This window comes from Oncorhynchus mykiss, chromosome 4 (assembly GCF_057628025.1).
Source record: "Oncorhynchus mykiss isolate SJ-2025 chromosome 4, ASM5762802v1, whole genome shotgun sequence".
NCBI lineage: Eukaryota > Metazoa > Chordata > Actinopteri > Salmoniformes > Salmonidae > Oncorhynchus > Oncorhynchus mykiss.
The window spans coordinates 69,128,566-69,150,763 of record NC_143025.1 but is presented as its reverse complement, the minus strand read 5'-3'; the positions used below and the strand labels follow the sequence as shown (position 1 = coordinate 69,150,763).

The window sequence follows — 22,198 nt, the reverse complement described above, 5'->3', positions numbered from 1 at the left end:
GGATCACTGCAGCGATAACCCACGATTAGTTACACATATCAGGCTTTTATCACAGTAACCAAGTCCACGCTTAACAGACTTTCAGTACATTTACTAACTACAGGAGGCCTTGAGACTTGGGGAAAAAAACAGGGAATATGAGATTTAGAAAAGACTGAAATTATAATTTTAATAAACAGACATTGACAGACAAAATACTTAGAGACTCATTGGCTCAGAGACAAATACATCTAAAACATGGTTTATACCTGATATACAGAAGTCATGGACCTGAAAGTGTGTGATAGAAAAGGAACAGCGGCAAGAAAGGCAGAATATAATCAGAATGAATGAACAGAAAAACCCTAAAGTGCTATAGCTTTGCAATGACGCCAAGTCTGGGTTCTATAAGAACCCTTCAAGTCAGTCCTCAGTTCACAATGTATTCACACCAACAACAACAAAAATGTTTATATAAAAATAATAGTAAAACATTTACAAGTTCTAGCAAAATAGCATGAATTTTTTCCGTCTTGAAATAAGTTAAATATAAAAACATTGTGGTCTTGCAGAAGATAAAAACACAGTGGGCTTACTGTCCAAACAAAGCAGCCAATCACATTCCTTGGGAGCTGGATCCTACCATGAGATCCACTCCTGTAACTCAAACTTCCATGAAAATCTCATTTTGACATGGATGTTCTATGGGTGGATCCAAAGTTAGAACGAAGCCCTAATTTGAGTCTTTAGGAAGTTGGGAGTGGTGTACACTGCAGTACACTGAGGGAGCGCTACAGGGAGCAGACCTCCAGGAACCTACACCTACAGCTCTTCTGTGGTGTGTCTGACGGCACTGGCGTCCCCCTGGCTGTCTGTCGTGTCCTGGGGGAACATGGTGCTGAACTGGGCCTGGCTCTCCTGCACCATCTTGTTAATGTGAGAGCTGTTCATGGCCCTGAGGCAGTGGGCTCTTACCAGGCCCGCCTGGCCCCCAGACAACACCCAGCTCTGGGCACACAGGTTGGGGTTGAAACGGACCTACAAAGAAGAGAAGGAGAACAGGGTGGGAACAGTCAGAGAACACAGATGATGGTTTAGGATTTATTTACAGATGGCTCAGATGTTTGAAGCATGGTGTTTGAGACACCAGACATGTAGGTTTGATTCCTGCATGTGCAACTAACTGGATACAAATGAACATGTTATGTTTTATGTTCATGTCTTCAACTCAACAGTCACACATCCAAAACTAGAAATATCCCTCTCCCAATAAAACATACATGACATGTTTAAAGGGAATCGGCAAGGATGAGGGAATAAGGTGAGCCTGTCAACCAATAAATAACAGTGCTTGTACTTGAGACAGTGGAGATTGAGTAAGTCTGCTGTTAAAACAACTGTCCAGTGAAAATGGTCATATTGTGTTAACTCATATTATGTTGTGGACTCATCCTATGCTGTTTTTGTAGCCCAAGCATAAATTGGAGAACACCTCAAAATTAGGATATCATCCTACTGAGGAGAACGAGCTGGCCAATCAGCGGTATACTCATGAATATTTCTTTATGACCAGTATACGCCCGCACCACCAACACAGAAAGTACGCTTTTTAACATACTTATTAATCACAATTTTTGGGATGGAAAACTATTTAACTCATAGAGTAATTAAATTATAGGTTATATTTCATAGAAATCAGAGACAGCTACTTTAACTCGACCAAATGCTCTCTGAAGCCATTACTTACTTAAGCAAGTCAGTGAAGAACAAATTATTATTTTACAATGACGGCCTACCCCAGCCAAACCCTCCCCTAACCCGGACGACGCCCTGGATCGAACCAGGGTCTGTAATGACACCTCTTGCACCGAGATGCAGCGCCTTAGACCGCAGTGCTATTCAGGAGCCCTGTTAAGAGAGGGCGAATGCACTCTGACATCAGCGTTGAGCTCCAATGCAACTCTTTACCCAGCTGATCAATTCCCAATCAGGAGATCTGCTCAATCCACAGCTTAATCCTGCCTGGCCAGCATCATTAGACTAGATAACAACACTACTGATATTTCTATTAGCACTAACCTAGAGTCACTGCCTGGCTCCATGACCAATCCATGGGCTGCTATCACTGTTATAGCATAGTGCCTCAATTGGAAATGTTTGTCAACAAGTCGCTGTGGCCCTCGAAAAGCGATTTCTGTGAATAACCAATAGTTCTAAGTTCAAATAGTTGCCTAAAACTTTTACTTTACTGGACATACGAGAAAGGCACAAGAAAATGCATTTCAAATAAGACTAAAGGCTCAGTGGTACAACAGGCTGGTTTAAGAAGTGACTTTGCCATGATGAATAGTGGCCTCCGGTTCTCCTCCGTGTCACCTGGGAGAATCCCACCCGTTTCCATCACTCCATAGTGAAACAACAGATCATCCCTATGGCACTCTTCTCCTCGCATCCCTCCAATCAAACCCGGGGTGACACATTCCTCATTTTACAGCTCATTACTTTCTGTCTTTATCGCTGCCTGGCCATCAGAGTCTCTCCCTCTGTCCCAGCTGGGCCTAATGCAGACTGGGGGGGGGGGTCTGATGATAACTTCCGTCAGAAGAGATCACATTCACACAGCTTTCAGCTTGGCTGCTCCAGCAAGTAAAAACATTAACTACGGAAGAGCTGTTGAAGGTGGAATGCAGTCAGAGAATCATGTTTTGTACTCTTAGACATACCTTAGTTAGTGAAGCCAAAGGCATTAGGTCCAGACACGGTCCCCCTTTGGCCTCTGCAACCTGCATGTGCTTCCACGGAGATCGGCTCTGGGCATTCTTAAACGTTCTCTGGAAGAGAAAGAGTTCAATCGTCTGATTACAAGCTAAAACACCACAAAACGGACACACCCAAATACAGAGCTATCAAACAATAGTCACTGTATCACAAATTAAGATGAATTTAGAAATGCATTTTTTTTTGGACCATTTCTTCTCTCTGTGTTGATGTTCTTTTTATGTTCTTTTTATAAGAAACATTAATGTGTTGAAAATCCCAAATTGTTTGCATAGTCAACTTACACACAGCTCTGACACACACACTTACCCCACCAGACATGCCACCAGGGATCTTTTCACAGTCCCCAAATCCAGAACAAAATCAAGAAAGCGTACAGTATTATATAGAGCCCTTATTGCATGGAACTCCCAACTCATATGGCTCAAATGACCAGCAAACCTGGTTTCAAAAAACAGATAAAGCAACACCTCACGGCACAGCTCCGCTCCCCTATTGGACCTAGATAGTTTGTGTGTATGCATTGATATGTAGGCTAAGTGTGCCTTTAAATGTATGTAGTTCTGTCCTTGTCTATTGATGTTCTGTATTATGTCATTCTGTATTATGTTTCATGTTTTGTGTGGAACCCAGGAAGAGCAGATGCTGCTTTTGCAACAGCCAATGGGGATCCTAATAAAATACCAAATGCTCCTCATCTCCACTGACCTATGCTGTAGCAGTGGCCCATGGTAAAATGCCACAGCCCTCTGAACCCTCAAAGAGTCAACCCTAGCATGTTGTTTCCCACACTGGACAGCCAGGGAGACAGATTGAGGCCAAGAGAGCGCTTCTCTCAGGGGTTGAGTAAGTGGAGCGTTATGTCAAGCAGCAAGAATAAACTCCACTGCCCTGGCCATGACATCCCCCGCCCCTCCCTCCCTAACAAAAGGCCCTAGTCAGGTGACATACGTCAAAGGTAAGTGGGCCGTGGCCCGATGGGTAATGGACGTGCTTAGGCCACGGCGACTCGGGGTGGTGTGTGTGCAGGGCAGTGACAGGGCCGGTGGAGCGGAAGGCAGGGGAACAGATGGAGGAGCCCTAGAGAGGAGCGGTGGCGAGGGAGAGGGGGAAGGAGGGTGCGGTATAAATTAATGAAGGGTGCAACACTTAATCAAGTCCTAACCCAGGAGTCGGCCGTCGCTAAGGGCCACAACTAGGTGCACTTCTGGGTTGTTGTAGAAACCGACGGCACCAGCGTGTGAGCAGGGATGGCGTTTTGCAGATGCGCCCTGGGCCCTTCGGTTCCCCCAGGTGTGTCAGATACAACACATCTAATAAACCTATTGGGTCTAGCAGACCACATGTGCTCTGTGCATAAACACACCGGGCAGGTTTATATCATCAGATGCTCATGGACTGCAGTCTGGTCCTGACACACAAACACACAATCCCCTACAATGCAGAGCTCAGGCAGTCTTGTGCTTAGAGAGATTTAACACACTCAAACAGCCGAATGTGTTTGTGCGTAAACATCTCCTTCCTCTGTATTAACCCTAACCCACCATGTCCATGTCGTGGTAGTGGAGGTAGTACTTCTGGGCTGTCTCTCTGTAGGTCTGAGGTGTATGATGGGATGTTCCGTTACTGGTGGAACCACTTCCTTTCTCTCCAACTCCTCCCTCATTCTCCTCAACTTCTTCTTTCAATTGGACCATTTCGGTTCTGAACACCGGCTGAAAGAATAAAACAAATGTGATTGAAGAGAAAAGATGGACCCATTTCGATTAACATTCATACTGCAGTCTTTAATGTGTAAGTCAATGTCATGAAATATGTGTATAATTAAGTAATAAGGCACCTCGGGGGTTTACGGTATATGGCCAATATACTACGGCACGACACAACGCGGAATGCCTGATACAGCCCTTAGCCCCCCGAGGTGCCTTAGGTGCTATTATAAACTGGTTACCAACATAATTAGAACAGTAAAAATATATGTTTGGTCATACCTGTGGTATACTGTCTGATATAAAACGGCTTTCAGCCAAATCAGCATTCAGGGCTAGAACCACCCGGTTGGTAATGGCGACTTTAGAAATGCTAATTTTGGAGATATCTGTGTGTGGTGCGAGGCAGGCCTGGACAGGGTACTTACGAATCTGCGATCGATGGATCGTTTGAGGTAGCAGGGGTTGTTGAACAGGTTGGGTATTAGGACCATGATCACGTCTCCCACCGAGTCCGCCGTCACAGCTGTGTTCAGCCAATCAGAGATCGACAGGCTCTGCAGAAATACCAAGATGGACCAATCAACACGAGGAAGGGGGTTGGACCAAGAAATGGTGTGCAGCCCAAAAATCATCTCAACCCCTCGTCCCTCTACACTAAAACAGATATGGAAGGATTTGAGAGGTATAAGCAGTCTACAGAAGTGAATAGTGGTAGGGACTACAGTGGAATTGGTTTCTGTCCCAGTTTCCCCACCTACCCACATGGTCCCTTTCCGTGGCACCAGAAAGAGTGGCTTGAAGCCCAGATACCCTGAGTCAAAGTAATTGAGTCCATGTTGGCCAAACCTGAAGGAGGACACGAAAAATTAAACAGGTCCCCTGACAAAACAGACCAAGAACAAAGCGTGATACAGTAGAACACCCTTCACAAGCACAAGGTATTGATTACACAAGACACACAGAGGGGAATGAGGGGGGGGGGGGGGGGGGGGTAGGAGACGACAATGGAGAGGTAAGATGTCGATTGAATTGGAAGGAGGAGAGGAGAGAGGGACTCACGTGGCGTAGGTGCTCTCCTGAGAGATGAAGACTCCAGCCCAGTGCAGGGGCCAGGCCGCCTCGGTGGAGAGGAAGCGCTTGAAGGACTGGCAGGGCTCCCAGGTCCTCCTCAGGTCCCACATCTTCACCAGCCTGTCATCACCCGCCGTCACCATGAGGTCTCTAGGAGGAGGAAGGGCAGAGGAGAGGGAGGAGAGAGGAGACGAGATGAGAGGAGGGGATAAGGAGAGGAAAGAACAGCAGGAGGGAGGACAGGGAAGACAGCGGAGCTGATGGAGAGTAGAAAAGGCAGAGAGAAGATGGCAGACAGTCTCACCACAAAAGAGAGGGAAATGGAGGTGGAAGAAACGTGGGAGGGGACAGCTCCAGTCAGCCAGCCCAGTGTCCTGTACAGTAGCTCTTCATTATCCCTCATTAAAACTCAGCCAGCCAGCCAGATAAGATGAATGCCTGCAGTCTGTCCCCTACCAAACAACCCAGCGGGACCCCCCCCCCCCCCCCCGAGTGTCTCCATAACGCCAGCCCATAGACTGGAGAATAACCCGCTGCTACGGTTGCACTCTAACCCGTGACTCATGATACTGCCGCAGATCTTTACAGCTTTCTAATAAACCTGGTTTAGAAGCTGCTGGTGGTTGTTCAGTATGCAGCCGACTGAGGAGTGAAATAAGAGGAACACCTTGCCTTCATACTCTACTAGGTAGCCAATTTGATTTCTCTGCTCTGTTACACAGGAGATGCATGGCCTGGGAGGCTACGCTTCTTCTACACCTTACTACAGGGCGGTGCTAATGAGAGGGAGGGGCAGGCACTGCGCACTAGCCAGTAAACTGAGTGGTATTGTTTGGGACCAGACCAGGGGTAGATCCCATCCCTTTCGTCCATGATAGGTGTGAAACTTCCAGAGGCTGTCTTGTATGGCGGATTTCTGGAGCTCGGTTTGTGTGCTGCCACTGCCTTCATGAGACTATATGACCAGGATCGTAGGCCCCTGGCCAAAAGGACGTACCCTCTAGAGTCTATACCCGACAGAGCATCTGGAGTGGGGCAGGATTGACAGCTGTGTGCCCCTCTCCCCTCCCTACCTCCACCCTCACACGTCTATATGTTTACACGAGTCGCGACATCACAGAGCGTAACATCTTCCTTCCCCTCCTCTCTGCCTGCAGATCCACCATCGGTGTACCTCTCTGCTCCCCCTCCATCCTCCAATAATGGGAATGTGTTTTAGCAGAGAGAGTGTTTATTAGAAATCCGGAGAGGTAGCGAGATGCGACGTGAGCTTTACACTTGGCTTCATCCACCACCCACTGTTCCTGCTCTCCCTTCCTCCCTCCCTCCCTGACCCAGCCAGCTAGGAAAACCAACTTTGCTGCTTACCTTCCAGCAGACTCAAGACAGCCGCATGGCGCAGCGCGGAGCTCACTGCCAAAAGGTCACTGCTTATTACATCCTACATGCTCAGAATGGTAATGGTGGCTCTGGTCTCTGAGCTTGATGCAGTCTCATACTACGGATTGAAGTCATACTGCATGGTGTTTTTTCCTACATCTTTGGTGCAGTTGGTCGTGATGCTGGGCAGGCTTTCAGAACCTAGTGGTTGGAGACGGGCCCTTGAATCCTCCGCTCTGATCGGCTGCTTACCTGGATGCGTGGCAGAAACTGAGGGCGCGGGTGGCGTTGTCGTGGGCGATGAAGCAGTGGTAGGGGTAGAGGGTGAAGGAGCGGTCTGGAGCACGCACCCGCTGCAGAATAGACTTACTGGACAGGTTCCACAGGGCCACCGTACCTGCAGGGGGAAGACAGCAGGACATGGATACGAGTCTGTGGGGTAGAGTCTGTAGGCTCAAGAACAAGGGCAACGGTGACAGTCACACCACAGGACGCCCGTTTCACAGGTGACACCTCATTGGCATCCTGGACTATGATGTGTTGTCGTCATACCATCATAGAAGCCAGCAGCCAGGATATTGTGAGGTTTGACAGGCAGCCAGTCCATGGAGAGAACCTGGTTATTCTTTTCATCGTGGTTGGTCTTGAAGGAGCCCCGCTTCAGAGTGATCACACCCTGTACCTACACACACACACGGACAAATGACAATTAGATTTGTACACACCAGCAGGACAAGCATCTCAAAAGATTTCAAATAAAACATTTTGTGTGTGGACAGTGTTTTCTCTTTCTCATAATTGCTGAGAGTTGAAGATGGGCTAAATTAAAATGCTTCTCTACGAAGAGGTGAGATCAGATATTAGCCTACCTGGCAGATCATCAGTGTTGGGCAGGCTCCACCTATTGGGAAACACATGAATATTATTTATAAACTCTATGATTATTAATGGGAACTCAATACATGAACACAGATTTATTACAGATTGTAATTTAACAAACTGGGCTGTGGAGTGTGAACACACACTTAAATCAACAATCTCATTCACCCTGAGCAATCACAGTCCCTCTCCAAAGACAGTATGGTGTTAAAAACCGTCAGAATCCCAGGCCATGTCTATCTGCTCTGCGAGATTTATTTTACCTTTATTTAACTAGGCAAGTCAGTTAAGAACAAATTCTTATTTTCAATGACGGCCCAGGAACAGTGGGTTAACTGCCTGTTCAGGAGCAGAACGACAGATTTGTACCTTGTCAGCTCAGGGATATGAACTTGCAACTTTTAAGTTACTAGTCCAATGCTCTAACCACTAGGCTACCCTGCCGCCCCAGATGAATGTGTTCCGGACCCATTCAATCACTGACTGGACATGGCACTGACTGTCCATCTGACTACTGTTTTTCAATAGAAGCAGACACTCAAGAGTCTGAACCTTCTTCTCCTGGCATTACACCAGATCTGACTGGCCACTCTGCTGGCCCAGACACAGAGAACCAGTCTCCTTCCCTGGATTTGTCTGAGATCTGGCTACTGTTAGGATCCTGCGTCTGTCGGTCTATTAGCTCAGCCACTTAAACTAGCCTGATACCGAGGCATTTGTGGCTGAAGATGTATTTATTTATTACAAAAGGCTGTAATAACAACATGGCGTTGGAATATGTACAATACTGGAATGTTCACGACACTTTATATCTAACAGGAGGCATACGGCAAAGGTTGGGTGTCTGACAGAGTAGTGTTAGTCTGTGGAGGATTTCAGGTCCAGCTACCTCTCCTGTGGTCTCATTCCTCTCTACCCCACCTCTTCCACCCCCTACAGGTCGATGGGGGTCGATACAGCATCACGCCTCACTGCCCCCCCCCCACCCAATCTTCGACCCCCTCCACCCAAACACAGCAGCCTCCCTTCCCCATAGGCTGATTGAGGCCTGTGTGAGTGACAGGTTTGGGGGAGAAAGGTGTCGGGTACTAGGCTGAAATTCATGGCTTCCAACACTAACAACTGCGTAGCGATGCATCTTCTTTGTCATTTCAATTATAGATCCTTGTCTGATGGAACGAGCTAGTAAATTATCTTCATTGAGCAAGGAGGAGATAGGCCCTTTTTGTTTTACCCGGCAGGTTTTTTACGGGCACCAAAAGCTATTTGTAATTATCTGCCCCAAACAGTCTCGCAGATAGTGAGCGCACACGCACAAGCATCTGATCCCTTAACCCTGTCACTTCTGAACAGAGACCAGGCTGGCTCACATTAATGCTAAATTACAGCGACGGCATTACAGAATGGGTATTTGATGATCTAATTTGCATTTCATCCAGCCGATGTGGCGCGTTTTCTATCAGTCTGTTAAAAGCCCCCCCCCCCCCCCCCCCCATCTCTCTAGCTCCATGGCTAAATGTAGACAACTCACTACATTCCCTCTCCTAGCCTCACACCCGGCCCTCCAGAAAGGCAGCACAAGGTGCCCTAAATGTCACTCGTCACAGGTGTGGCTGTCCCGTCCTGCTGTGACTGAGGGTTTCATAGTTCAGTGTAGTGACCCAGCTCTCCCAGACTAGCTCTTGGCAGGACATGAAGAACGACTAGCCAGGGCCCAGCGTTCCCTCTCAACAGTCCAAAAACCGAAATGTAACTTCTCAGGGCACTGACCATAAACTGTAACCTTTCATCCCCCAGCTCAGAAACCTGGGGGATGGGGAGAGGCTGCTGTGGAACTGTGTACAATGGGGCATGACAACAATTAACTGATAGAAAGGGCACTAAAAGAGGAAAAGAACAGTCAGTGAATTAGTGCACTGAAAAAAAAACAAAAAAAACAATGCTGCATCCACAAACTGCTCAAAATGAGCACCGGAAAATTTGGCCCCAACCTGATATACTGAAGGGAGCATTCTGACCCCATAGTGAATGACTCCAGCTTTCTGAACTGCCTGTATAGGGCCGACAGACACTTACAAGCTGTGACTCTATAAATATAAAACCTTTGAGGCAGAGTGATAAATTAAGACCGGTGCTATAGAAAGAACAAGGCTAAAAACGCAAGGTCCTGACGCTATACAGGTCCATGAATCAGACCCTCTCTGCAGTGCTGCTCTTATCTCCTGGAGTGAGCCCTGCCTGGCTGGCTACCCTGTGTCTGTGTGTCTCATATATATATATATATATGCAGTTATGAGTGTATCCTGGTGATATGGTTCATTTGGTTCTGCTTTGAAAAACATTCAAGTTAACTTCAAATTGGCACAACTATGAGGGATGCAGCAGGTATTTTCTAGTGTAAATGATGGATGGGCCAGATAAACATCATCAACCTAATGACCATAGTCTTTATCACATCACCCCCAAGGCTGTTGAGCCTCATAGGGGAGGAGACTGTATGGCAGGTAGCCAAGCGGTTAGAGAAGCGAGTCAACAACTGGAGGGTAGCCAGTTCGAATCCCGGGTCACATGAGAAAACTCTGTTGGGGAGTGAGCTGTCAACCGGATGGTTGCTGCTATCAAATCATGACAGCGCCCAGCATGGCAGCCTCCCGCACCTCTCCAAAACAACTTGTATCTGTATGCATATGCATTTGACCAATGTTGTGAGCTTAATCTTAACAGGACAGTGTAGTGTCATCTGTAAGAGATACAGCAAAACACTCAGACATTTACCTCTCCAATGCTACGTCAAGTCACTCCTTACAGTCTATGGTATATAATAAACTGGGTGGCTCGAGCCCTGAATGCTGATTGGCTGACAGCCGTGATATATTAGACTGTATACCACGGGTATGAGAAAACATGTATTTTAACTGCTCTAATTACATTGGTAACCAGTTTATAATAGCAAAAAGTTACTGGTCTAATTACATTGTTAAACCATTTAGAATACAAATAAGGCACCTTATCGGCTTATATATATATTTTTTTAATTTAACTAGGCAAGTCAGTTAAGAACAAATTCTTATTTACCATGACGGCCTACCAGGGAACAGTTACCTGCCATGTTCAGGGACAGAACGACAGATTTTTACCTTGTCAACTCGGGGATTCGATCCAGCACCCTTTTGGTTACTGGCCCAATGCTCTAACCACTAGGCTACCTGCTGGTTACTGACCCAATGCTCTAACCACTAGGCTACCTGCCGCCTCTTATGGCCAATATACCACGGCTAAGGGCTGTATCCAGGCGCTCCGCCTTGCGTTAGCTGTGGTATATTATTGCTTAGTTATAAGCAACCATATTATACAGCTGATCTATCGGTATCTGTTGTAACTGCCAAGCGCTCACTGTTGCTACACACTACTAAAACGTCTACAGCTCCAGTCACTGAGGTGTAAAAGTCTTCAGAATTAGAATGTTGTGAGTTAAGTCCTTTCATCTTTAAAACCCTGTGAATCCATTATGATGGGAGTGGATATCGATGTCTCATTAAAAGTATGCGCCTCATGATAAACCAGAGAAAGACTGCCTCTCTCATTGAAGCCACGGAAGGTCATGGCAGAGTTACTGGTCTATCTATCTAGGTATTGTTATCAGAAAACAGGATCCCTGTCCTCCCGGGTGGCGCAGTGGTTAAGGGTGCTTGCTGTGCCACCAGAGACTCCGGGTTCGCGCCCAGGCTCTGTCGTAACCGGCCGCGACCGGGAGGTCCGTGGGGCGACGCACAATTGGCCTAGCGTCGTCCGGGTTAGGGAGGGGTTGGCTGGTAGGGCTGGTAGGGATATCCTTGGCTCATCGCGCACCAGCGACTCCTGTGGCTGGCCGGCGCAGTGTGCGCTAACCAAGGTTGCCAGGTGCACAGTGTTTCCTCCGACACATTGGTGCGGCTGGCTTCTGGGTTGGATGCGCGCTGTGTTAAGAAGCAGTGTGGCTTGGTTGGGTTGTGTATCGCATGATCTTTGTCTCTCCCGAGCCCGTACAGGAGTTGTAGCATTGAGACAAGATAGTAGCTACTAAAAACAATTGGATACCACAAAATTCAAAAAATTCAACAAAAAAAAAGAAAACCTGCCGCCTTTAGCTTTAGGACACAACATTAGGAGTCTGTGTATTGGTTGGGCATTGTTCTGGTGGTTGGTGACGGAAAATAACCATACCATATAGCTTCACACAAAAAAAAAGCACATGTAACTTCTAGGAACGTCAGAATACAACTTTTGTCTGAACCGCAACATATTGCTGCTAAATTAGACAGCTGGCTAATTTACACTTCAAGCGAGACTTCCTACAACAAAATCTACCACTGTTTACACAGAAGGAAATGTGGGTGTGCCCCCCACATTTAAGCAAACGGGAAAAGTGCAATTTTTATGCTTAATCTTCGTGTAAATAAAACACACTTTTAGAAGACAATCACCTTCAACTCAAGTTACTCAATGAGGGGGCATCCCTGAGCTAGCCTGCCACGTCACTTCCTGGAGTTCAAACTGCCTGGATTTAATTGGGCTTTAATTCGCTATGGAGTCTTCACAATGAATGGTGTCACGTGATCCATAGCTTTGTCCATTCATATATAGGTCACTGTGATAAACGCACTGTAATGCAGAGTTTGATACTGCTATGTCGATGGCACGTTGGAGTGCATTACCAGTAAAATGTGAAAGAGGGGGAAATGGGAGCACTTACTGCCAGACTGTAAGAGAGCTGAATCCGTGAAGGATGACTCCAGGCAAGCAACTCTCTCTTTTTTCTCTCACCCTCTGTCTGCCCCTATACACCCTACCATCCCCTCCATTTCTTTTATCACCTCCCTCCATCTCTCTCTCGACCTACTGCAGAGATGAATAGAAGGATGAGCACACGCTCACACAAACATACGGAAGCAAAAGGACACACAGTGTTAGTTGTCTGAGGATGCAGTGTTCGTGGTGTGGACAGTCCATGCATCAGCAGAACAATGGGAGAATAATGCAGTGGGGGGGGGAGGGGGGGGGAGCCCAGCCCCAGCCCCAGCAGAGGGACTATTAACTTGGTCAAAGATCATGTGATCCCAAGGGAGATTTGGAGAGGCAGGATGAGGGGGACAGAAATGTGTAGGGCCATACAAGGAAAATTAAAACATGCGCACAGACACGAAAACATATACACACACGCACACCTATTACGGAAGATGTCAATAGATTTTTATGGTAAATATCCTAAGGCATATGATTTAATAATAACATGATGTTTATGTGCCCTTACATAAAAAATGCAAAAAATGAAGTGAATATGTACTTATGTGACTTGGCAACAAAAAAAATGGCCACTTCAATGAGCAGCATGAAAATTGATTTTATAAAGACTGTTTTGCAGGACCAAGTTCAGGCTGTTGAATGACAATACTGCTCCCTTCTGGAACAGCACATACAACCACAACACCAGAGTAGGTTCGATTCCGACACGGATTACTGTTATAATATATCTATCACAAATGACTAATATATATGTCTTAATTGTCAGTTGCTTTGGTCCTATCGTGTGTTAATGTGGAACTGACAGCGTTTTAGCAACATTAAATCTTCTATTCTATGCCTTTTTAAATATTTTTGACAAGCGATCATTTTCACATTTTCATAGAATGTTTGGGAATGACAGAGTAAGTCATTAGTGAAAATTCTATAGCAATATATATATATATATATATATATATATATATATATATATATATATATATATATATATATATATATATATATATATATATATATAGTGACTATGGATAGATGATAAACAGCGAGTAGCAGCAGTGTGGAAACAAAGGGGGGGGGGGGGTCAATGTAAATAGTTTGGGTAGCCATTTGGTTAAATGTTCAGGAGTCTTACGGCTTGGGGGTAGAAGCTGTTAAGGAGCATTTTGGACCTCGACTTGGCGCTCCGGTACCGCTTGCCGCGTGGTAGTAGAGAGAGCAGTCTATGACTTGGGTGACTGGAGTCGTTGACAAATTTTTGGGCCTTCCTCTGACAACGCCTAGTATATACAGTACCAGTCAAAAGTTTGGACACACCTACTCATTCAAGGGTTTTTCATTAGTGTTAAACAAATCAAAATATATTTCATATTTCAGATTCTTCAAAGTAGCCACCCTTTGCCTTGATGACAGCTTTGCACGCTCCGTGCCAAATCTTTTCAGTCTCCTGAGGGGGAAAAGGTGTTGGCGTGCCCTCTTCATGACTGTCTTGGTATGTTTGGACCATGATAGTTTGTTGGTGATGTGGACATCAAAGAACTTGAAACTCTCAACTCACTTCACTACAGCCCGTAGATGTTAATGGGGGCATGTTCAGCCCTCCTTTTCCTGTAGTCCACAATCAGCTCCTTTGTCTTGTTCACATTGAACGAGAGGTTGTTGTCATGGCACCACACTGCCAGGTCTCTCTCTCCCTATAGGCTGTCTCATCGTTGTCGGTGATCAGGCCTACCACTGTTGTGTCGTCTGCAAACTTAATGATGGTGTTGGAGTCGTGCTTGGCCACGCATTCATGAGTGAATAGGGAGTACAGGAGGGGACTAAACAAGCACCCCTAAGGGGCAAGAATACGCGTGGCAGATGTGTTGTGCCTACCCTTACCACCTGGGGGCGGCCCATCAGGAAGTCCAGGATCCAGTTGCAGAGGGAGGTGTTTAGTCCCAGGGTCCTTAGCTTAGTGATGAGCTTTGTGGGTACTATGGTATTGAATGCTGAGCTGTAGTCAATGAACAGCATTCTCACATAGGTGTTCCTTTTGTCCAGGTGGGAAAGGGCAGTGTGGAGTGCGATTAAGATTGCGTCATCTGTGGATCTGTTGGGGTGGTATGTGAATTTGAGTGGGTCTAGGGTTTACAGGATGATGGTGTTAATGTGAGTCATGACCAGCCTTTCAAAACACTTCATGGCTACAGACGTGAGTGCTACGTGGCGGTAGTCATTTAGGCAGGTTAACTTCGCTTTCTTGGGCACAGGGACTATGGTGGTCTGCATAAAACATTTGGTATTACAGACTCGGTCAAGGAGAGGTTGAATATGTCAGTGAAGACATTTGCCAGCTGGTCTGCACATGCTCACTACACGTCCTGGTAATCTGTCTGGCCCCGCGGCCTTGTGAATGTTGACCTGTTTAAAGGTCATGCTCACATCGGCTATGGAGAGCTTGATCACAACAGTCGCCCAGAGTGGGAAAGCAGACATGCGTTTGGACAATTAGTAGACACTGAAGTATATAAAACCTAATAAAAACATATCTTATCCAGGACCGGACTCTACACAGACCGGTGCACCATAGCCAATCAGAGCTGCAGTAGGCCTTTATGCCAATAAGCCATTTGCCACAAGGCAGTGTTGCCAAAAATATTTTGTGAGTATTCAGACTCTTCCAGTGACTTTTTTGGTAAATGATTCTAGTGACAAATTCAGCTGCTTACACAGGCCCCACTGTGTGTTTACAGGCAGCAGCAACAGCGCGACTTTAGATCGGTAGAAAGCATTTTCCAAAAGGCACAAAATACACCTGAATGCAAATATATAAATACCACGTTTTGGGAACTTTACAGTCCTATTGATCAAATCAAAGTTTATTTGTCACATGCGCCGAATACAACCTTACAGTGAAATGCTTACTTACAATGCAGACAACCCGGTTAGCCAATGTGCGGGAGCACTGGTTGGTCGGGCCAATTGAGGTAGTAATGTATGTATGAACAAATAGTTAAAGTGACTGTGCATATATGATAAACAGAGAGTAGCAGCAGCGTAAAAGAGGGGTTGGGGGGGAGAGACACACAATGCAAATAGTCCGGGTAGCCATTTGATTACCTGTTCAGGAGTCGTGTGGCTTGGGGATAAAAACTGTTGAGAAGCCTTTTTGTCCTAGACTTGGCACTCTGGTACCGCTTGCCATGCGGTAGTAGAGAGAACAATCTATGACTGGGGTGGCTGGGGTATTTGACCATTTTTAGGGCCTTCCTCTGACACCGCCTGGTGTAGAGGTCCTGGATGGCAGGCAGCTTAGCTCCAGTGATGTACTGGGCCGTACGGACTACCCTTTGTAGTGCCTTGCGGTCGAAGGCCAAGCAATTGCTGTACCAGGCAGTGAAGCAATGCTCTCGATGTTGGAGCTGTAAAACCTTTTGCGGATCTGAGGACCCATGCCAAATCTTTTTAGTTTCCTGAGGGGGAATAGGCCCTCTTCACGACTGTCTTGGTGTGTTTGGACCATGCTAGTTTGTTGGTGATGTGGACATCAAGGAGCTTGAAGCTCTCAACTACAGCTCCGTCGATGAGAATGGGGGCGTACTCGGTCCTCCTTTTCCTGTAGTCCACAATCATCTCCTTAGTCTTAGTTATGTTAAGGGATAGGTTGTTATTCTGGCACCACCCGGCCAGGCCTCTGACCTCCTGCCTATAGGCTGTCTCTTCGTTGTCAGTGATCAGGCCTACCACTGTTGTGTCGTCTGCAAACTTAATGATGGTGTTGGAGTCGTGCCTGGTCATGCAGTCGTGGGTGAACAGGGTGTACAGGAGGGGACTGAGCACGCACCCCTGGGGGGCTCCAGTGTTGAGGATCAGCGTGGCAGATATGTTGCTACCTACCCTCACCACCTGGGGGCGACCCGTCAGGAAGTCCAGGATCCAGTTGCAGAGGGAGGTGTTTAGTCCCAGGATCCTTAGCTTAGTGATGAGCTTTGAGGGTACTATGGTGTTGTACGCTGAGCTGTAGTCAATGAATAGCATTCTCACATAAGTGTTCCTTTTGTCCAGGTGGGAAAGGGCAGTGTGGAGTGCAATAGAGATTGCATCATCTGTTGATCTGTTTGGGCGGTATGCAAATTGGAGTGGGTCTAAGGGTTTCTGAGATAATGGTGTCGATGTGAGCCATTACCAGCCTTTCAAAGCACTTCATGGCTACGGACGTGAGTGCTACGGGTCTGTTATCATTTAGGCAGGTTGCCATTGTGTTCTTAGGCACAGGGACTATGGTAGTCTGCTTGAAACATGTTGGTATTACATACTAAATCAGGGACATGTTGAAAATGTCAGTGAAGACACCTGCCAGTTGGTCAGCACATGCCCGGAGCACACGTCCTGGTAATCCGTCTGGCCCTGTAGCCTTGTGTATGTTGACCTGTTTTAAGGTCTTACTCACGTCGGCTACAGAGAGCGTGATCCCACAGTCGTTCGGAACAGCTGATGCTCTCATGCATGCCTCAGTGTTGCTTGCCTCGAAGTGAGCATAGAAGTGATTTAGATCGTGCTGTGCTTCCCTTTGTAGTCTGCCACATAAGACGGGCGTCAGAGCCGGTGTAGTATGACTCAATCTTTCCCGTGTATTGACGCTTTGCTTGTTTGATGGTTCGTCGCAGGCATAGACAACCATGAAAAGGTAGGCTCTCTCCCTCAGTTGCCTATGCACAAGATCAACAACTAATGCTAGCCAGAGCGAGATGAGCTAAAATCTAACAAGGGAACAGTAGATGAACCCTCAAACATTTTAAGCTTGTAGTTGGTCGTACAAATTCCACTGATAAACGATGGGGAGTAGTATCCTGCTCGTCCTTCGGCAGCTTGCCTGCCAATGCATGCTTGTCCCAACCCACGTTTTGACAACTGAATGGGAACTTGCCTGCCTGTCCACCCATTTGATCGATGCCAAATAGAATAAACTGGGAATTAGATTTTTTTATTTTTTACTTATAGTATGATTGTCTGTTTGTTTCATATCTGCAAAGTAGTTAAAACGCTGTCAGTTCCACTTTAAACGAGCATGCTAACCTTTAGCGGTGTGTTTCCTGCGGGCCATTAGTGTGTCGGGGTGAGGCAGGCTGTAGATAGTGATGTGACCATCTGATGTGGAGGCAGCCAGGAGACCCAGTCTGGGCATATGAGGGGCCTGAGAGAGAGGAGAGAAGGAAAGAGAGAGACAAAGAGAGAGGGAGTCGTACATTTTTCTATTTTTTGCGTGTGTTTTATACAGTTCTCTTTTACAGTCATGTGGAGCCATTATGCATTACTGACATTACTGATGTTGATTTAACACATCAGTTCTTTGTGTATTTCTGTGTGCTGCTGTTCCTACCTTCCTGTTAGTGGTGGGCAGCTCCCAGGCTCCTCCTGGACACCACTTCAGGTTCCACACAAAGCCTTTATCCTGGGCAATACCATAGGCCAGCCGTGGAGAGGACTGGGGACTGGGGAGAGATGAGGAGGGTGAGAGTGAAGGGATGGAGCAGAGAGATGTTGTGGGGGAAATAGCCCAGAGAAAGGTAGAAAGATCAAGACGATTGTAGCGGTAGATAGAGAAAGACTGATATTACACTGATCCCCATTAGCTGGCCATTGCCATGGTTCCTACCTGGTGTTGTACTGGAGTTGTCCCAGGTCCCAAATCTGGATGAGTCCAGGTTTGGTGTACAACTCGTTCATCCTGTGTTGGTCGTCCAGGTTCCTGTGGCAGTAGATGGCAGCGTACTGGCTGGCAGGGGCGCCATCGGGGGAGGGGCACCAGTCCATGGCCCACACCGGCCCGCCCGTATAGAATAGCATGTCCCAGCGCTCAGGGTGGGGTGGCAGGCACTCAAACCTGGACAATAAACAACAGTAAGATATGTATATATATATATATAAGTATCTCAAGGCCTTGATCAAGACCTTGGTTTTGCAAGCACAATTGAAAATTGCGCTATAAAGGATCTACCTCTTCATTCTGTGCAGAGGAGTCTCCTCCCTGATGCCCTCTCTTGAGAAGGTGAAGGCTGTTGACATCATCTCCTGCGGTAGATACTTCTCAGCCTCACTGGGAGGGGAAACGCATACCAAACATTTGATGTATTCCTGGGTTACTCGGTATGTGAGATGCATGTAATATTTTTCCCTGGAAGATCAGGTATAATGTTATAATCAAATGTGTAATGATATTTCTACCTGTCCGACAAGCAATGCCAATCCTTCTCTGAAGGCATCCACTCAGCAAAGACCCATTCGTTACAGTGTTCATCACGGCTGTCAAACACACAGAAAGAGCCAGGACCAAAGACCCAGGAGTGAATAATGTAATGCATTGAGCACCCCCTACTGGCAGTAAGCAATAAAACCTAGTTTTTTTTTTTATTGCTACATAGAAGACAGGTGAGCAACTTACAAGGTCTTGGTGGTTTTGGTGCACATCCAGATGGGTCCCATCATGTTGTTGGACAGTCCATTGGGGGAATGACCATGGTATCGAACTTGACTTGACTGAGTGACAAAAAAATAGAACATGACAACGGTAACACAAAAGTCTTAATTTAGCTTGTCATTGGTCTCAGCCTGTGGTCGCCTAGTGGGCAAAATCCCTCACAATATCTCTCTGTCTGCTAGTCCATTTATCACAATCTACTGTAAAAAATAAAAATGCCACTCACAAGACCTCTGGAAATGCGTCTGGATCTAAGGTCTTTCAGTGGTGTGTGCCTCTTCTCCAAGTCTAAGTCTTCTTGAGTATCTTCAGCCTCACTTTCCTCCTCAGTGTCTTGATTTTCTGGAACAAAGTCCACATCCTCTGCGGCGTTGTCACTGTCAAAATCAGGGGCCTTCCTCTTCTTGCCCTTGCCTCTGGTTCGTTTCTGGGGCTGGGTTGAGCTGGGGCTGGGGACTGGGCTAGACTCCCAGTCGTTCTTAGTACCATTGTCAGGTTGGTTGTATACCTCCTTGGCCAGGGTATGGAGGTACTGCAATGCACTGAGATGGAACAGAAACATACAACAATGGGTCAATTGAGCATGACCTTTTCCAAACTGAAATTGCCTTTGATATGAAGAGATAAAGTTTGATTTGATGGCCATTTCTGATTGTTTTATAATCATGACAATCAAACGTGAATGAGATATTGAAAAAGCATAGGGAGTCAAAGGTAGCTGTATAAAACACAGGCCAAACAAGAATAATACTACTGCTCATTCACTGAAATCACCACTAATAGGCATACTGTATAGGATCATCTCGTTACCATCAAAGACTGCTTACTTGCTGTAACAGAATCAAAATGATGGGGGACTAGATGATGTCACATACGCTTTTGCTGCCCTCCGCTTGGGTCTGCCACTAGGGGTGGTTTCAGGCTCCTCTGGGGTCTCCCTCAGTTCCGGGAATGCAGGGGCGGGCGTGGAGTTGACCTGTGGTGTTTCCTTTTGTATCTTCTTGGCAGAGGTCTTCTTGGCAGGGATCTGTTTGATAAGCCCCTTGTCACTGTCTATGCTCGAGACCACTGGCTTTTTCTGTGGTGCCTTTTTCTGTGGTGTCTTTTTGGGGGGTTTCGGTTTTGGGGTCTTTTTATCAGGCTCCTGCTGGTCAGTTTCTGTGTTAGAGACTACAGATATTTTCAGGCCCATCTTTTTCCTTGGCTTTTTTGTTGAGTCAGGACATTGTACTATGCAGAAAAAATGTACCAAAATATAAAATCAGAGCAACAAAAGAGGCAAGTTGGTTTGCGTTATCATCTAGGCATATATTAGGCTACTGCTAGTACACAATATTAATAACCAGTTTATTTAAGTTCAGACACTCACGGTTGGTCGTGTCTGGTTCTCTCTGATATTTCGGATTAGGGACTCTTTTTCTCTGTAGACGATTTCCCGGGGTGGAAGATGGTACAGGAAGCTCTTCTGGAGGCACATCCTGGCCTGGGAAAACATAGGAACATGGTGGGGTCTGTACTCCACTACATGTAGTATGGAACGCAAAATTCCCTAAAAACACACCACTTTGATACAAATATGACAGGAAATGACTGTTCTTGTAGTAGGTTAGAAGAACTTGCACAGCAGGTTAGGTGAATTATCGTTGCAGGTTAAGAGAATTAGGTCAAGGTTAGTTAAAGGGTTAGTGAAACGTCACTTCTGCTCATAGTTGTATTGAAGTGGCCTGTTTTTAGGGAGTCCTGGGACACTTCACTTTATTAAACAGTGTCACTCTCTCTCTGCTGCTTACCTTGTTCAGATGAAACACCGACAGCCTCCCCATTGGTGTCCTGTGGTTTTTCATGTGGATTGGTCTGCGCCTCTGCCTGAGGTTTTTCGTGTGGATCAGTCTGCTGCTCTGTCCCCTCTCCATGGGGTAAGCCCATGGATTCGCTACCCTGTTTGCCCAACTTCTGGGCAATGGTTGCCATCAACAGCCTAGACAACCTTACTGAGCAACGCTTTTGCGTCACAGGCAGAGTAGATAACTTTACTGAGCACCTCTTTGCCACAGGTAGCCTACACAACCTTACGGAGCACCAATTATCTGTCACAAGAAGCCTTGACAGCCTTACTGAGCACCTCTTCTTTATCACAGAAAGCCTAGACAAGTTTACTGAGCAACTCTTCTTGGTGAGAGGCAGCCTCAACAGCCTAACTGTGCAACTCTCTGTCACAGGCATACGTCCTACAGTATACCTGAGAGAGAGAGAGAGAGGGAGGGAGAGACTTCACCAGTTGAAACATGGGACAGTAGATACCGTAGTTTATTTGCAAATTTCACAGAATGACTGCAGTGTATATTGCATGATACAATTTCTTGCTAGTTAGCTAAACTGGCTATTGGCTAGTTAATCACACCACTCATATTTGGCAGATGACTCGAGGGCACATGTAGTAGCCAACTAGCCTACCCAAATGTGGGAGAATGGGCCACTGACTGATTTGCATTGACTGGTTGATTGATTCAAACCGATAATCGACTAAAAGTTGTAAAAAAAACGGACAAATAGTTAGTGATGACAAAGCTAACGTTAGCGAACTAGACTTTTATGGCATAACTAGCTAGCTACAGTTGCTACTTACACACTTGCTACAGCAAGTTTATGTAGGAAGTGTCCGGCGTTAGCTAGTTAGCTAGCTAATGTCAATATGCTACACGATAGCTAGCTATGTAGCTACCTACTGTACATAGATTTTCTTGAGACGTCTGTCATAATACCGACTAGGACAGCGTCTGTGGTAAAAATGAGCTAACCGCGCAGACTTGTACAACACAAAAGACATCGGACATTTCTTCCAAGGGTCTATACTGTCCCGTGGCTCATGGTTTGTAGACCTCGTTTCCCAGTTGGCCTGACTCGCGCCTCTACTCTAACCCCCGGTTCGAATCCCCATGTCCGTGCCAATATGGTTAGGTTACGATGGAATACAGATATACGGTGACATAAATTAGAAACTATAGTTACCGATTAAACCTTCTTCAAAGTCCTTATCTCCGCCAACAGCAATAATAACGTACTTCATCTGTAATATTCTCAATCGGTATTCTGTAGAGCGTGGATCTAGCTGGAAGACCGCCTTATTTGTTGTGACGATATTGCCCGGTAGACTGCTGCCCCC

The 22,198-nt window shown here is 46.4% G+C and overlaps 1 protein-coding gene across 2 annotated transcripts; it reads right to left on the bottom strand.

Moving 5' to 3' along the window:
* Positions 1 to 143: 143 nt before the first annotated feature.
* Positions 144 to 22,190, bottom strand: LOC110522260 (general transcription factor IIIC subunit 2). Of its 2 annotated transcripts, none has more exons than XM_036975838.2 (20): positions 22,045 to 22,190; positions 20,826 to 21,274; positions 20,405 to 20,518; positions 19,911 to 20,265; positions 19,262 to 19,577; positions 19,000 to 19,094; positions 18,783 to 18,860; positions 18,556 to 18,654; positions 18,214 to 18,441; positions 17,938 to 18,049; positions 17,634 to 17,751; positions 7,790 to 7,821; positions 7,473 to 7,602; positions 7,173 to 7,317; positions 5,529 to 5,690; positions 5,228 to 5,315; positions 4,895 to 5,023; positions 4,302 to 4,472; positions 2,703 to 2,810; positions 144 to 1,017 (listed from the first exon to the last, which is right to left on the bottom strand). In XM_036975838.2, the coding sequence occupies exons 2-20, from the start codon at positions 21,256 to 21,258 to the stop codon at positions 802 to 804; spliced, it is 3,129 nt and encodes a 1,042-aa protein (XP_036831733.2). In that variant the 5' UTR covers positions 21,259 to 21,274; positions 22,045 to 22,190; the 3' UTR covers positions 144 to 801. The 2 variants fall into 2 exon arrangements, with proteins under 2 accessions (XP_036831733.2, XP_036831734.2); XM_036975839.2 differs by having other exon boundaries at positions 19,911 to 20,179; positions 22,045 to 22,186.
* Positions 22,191 to 22,198: the final 8 nt, after the last annotated feature.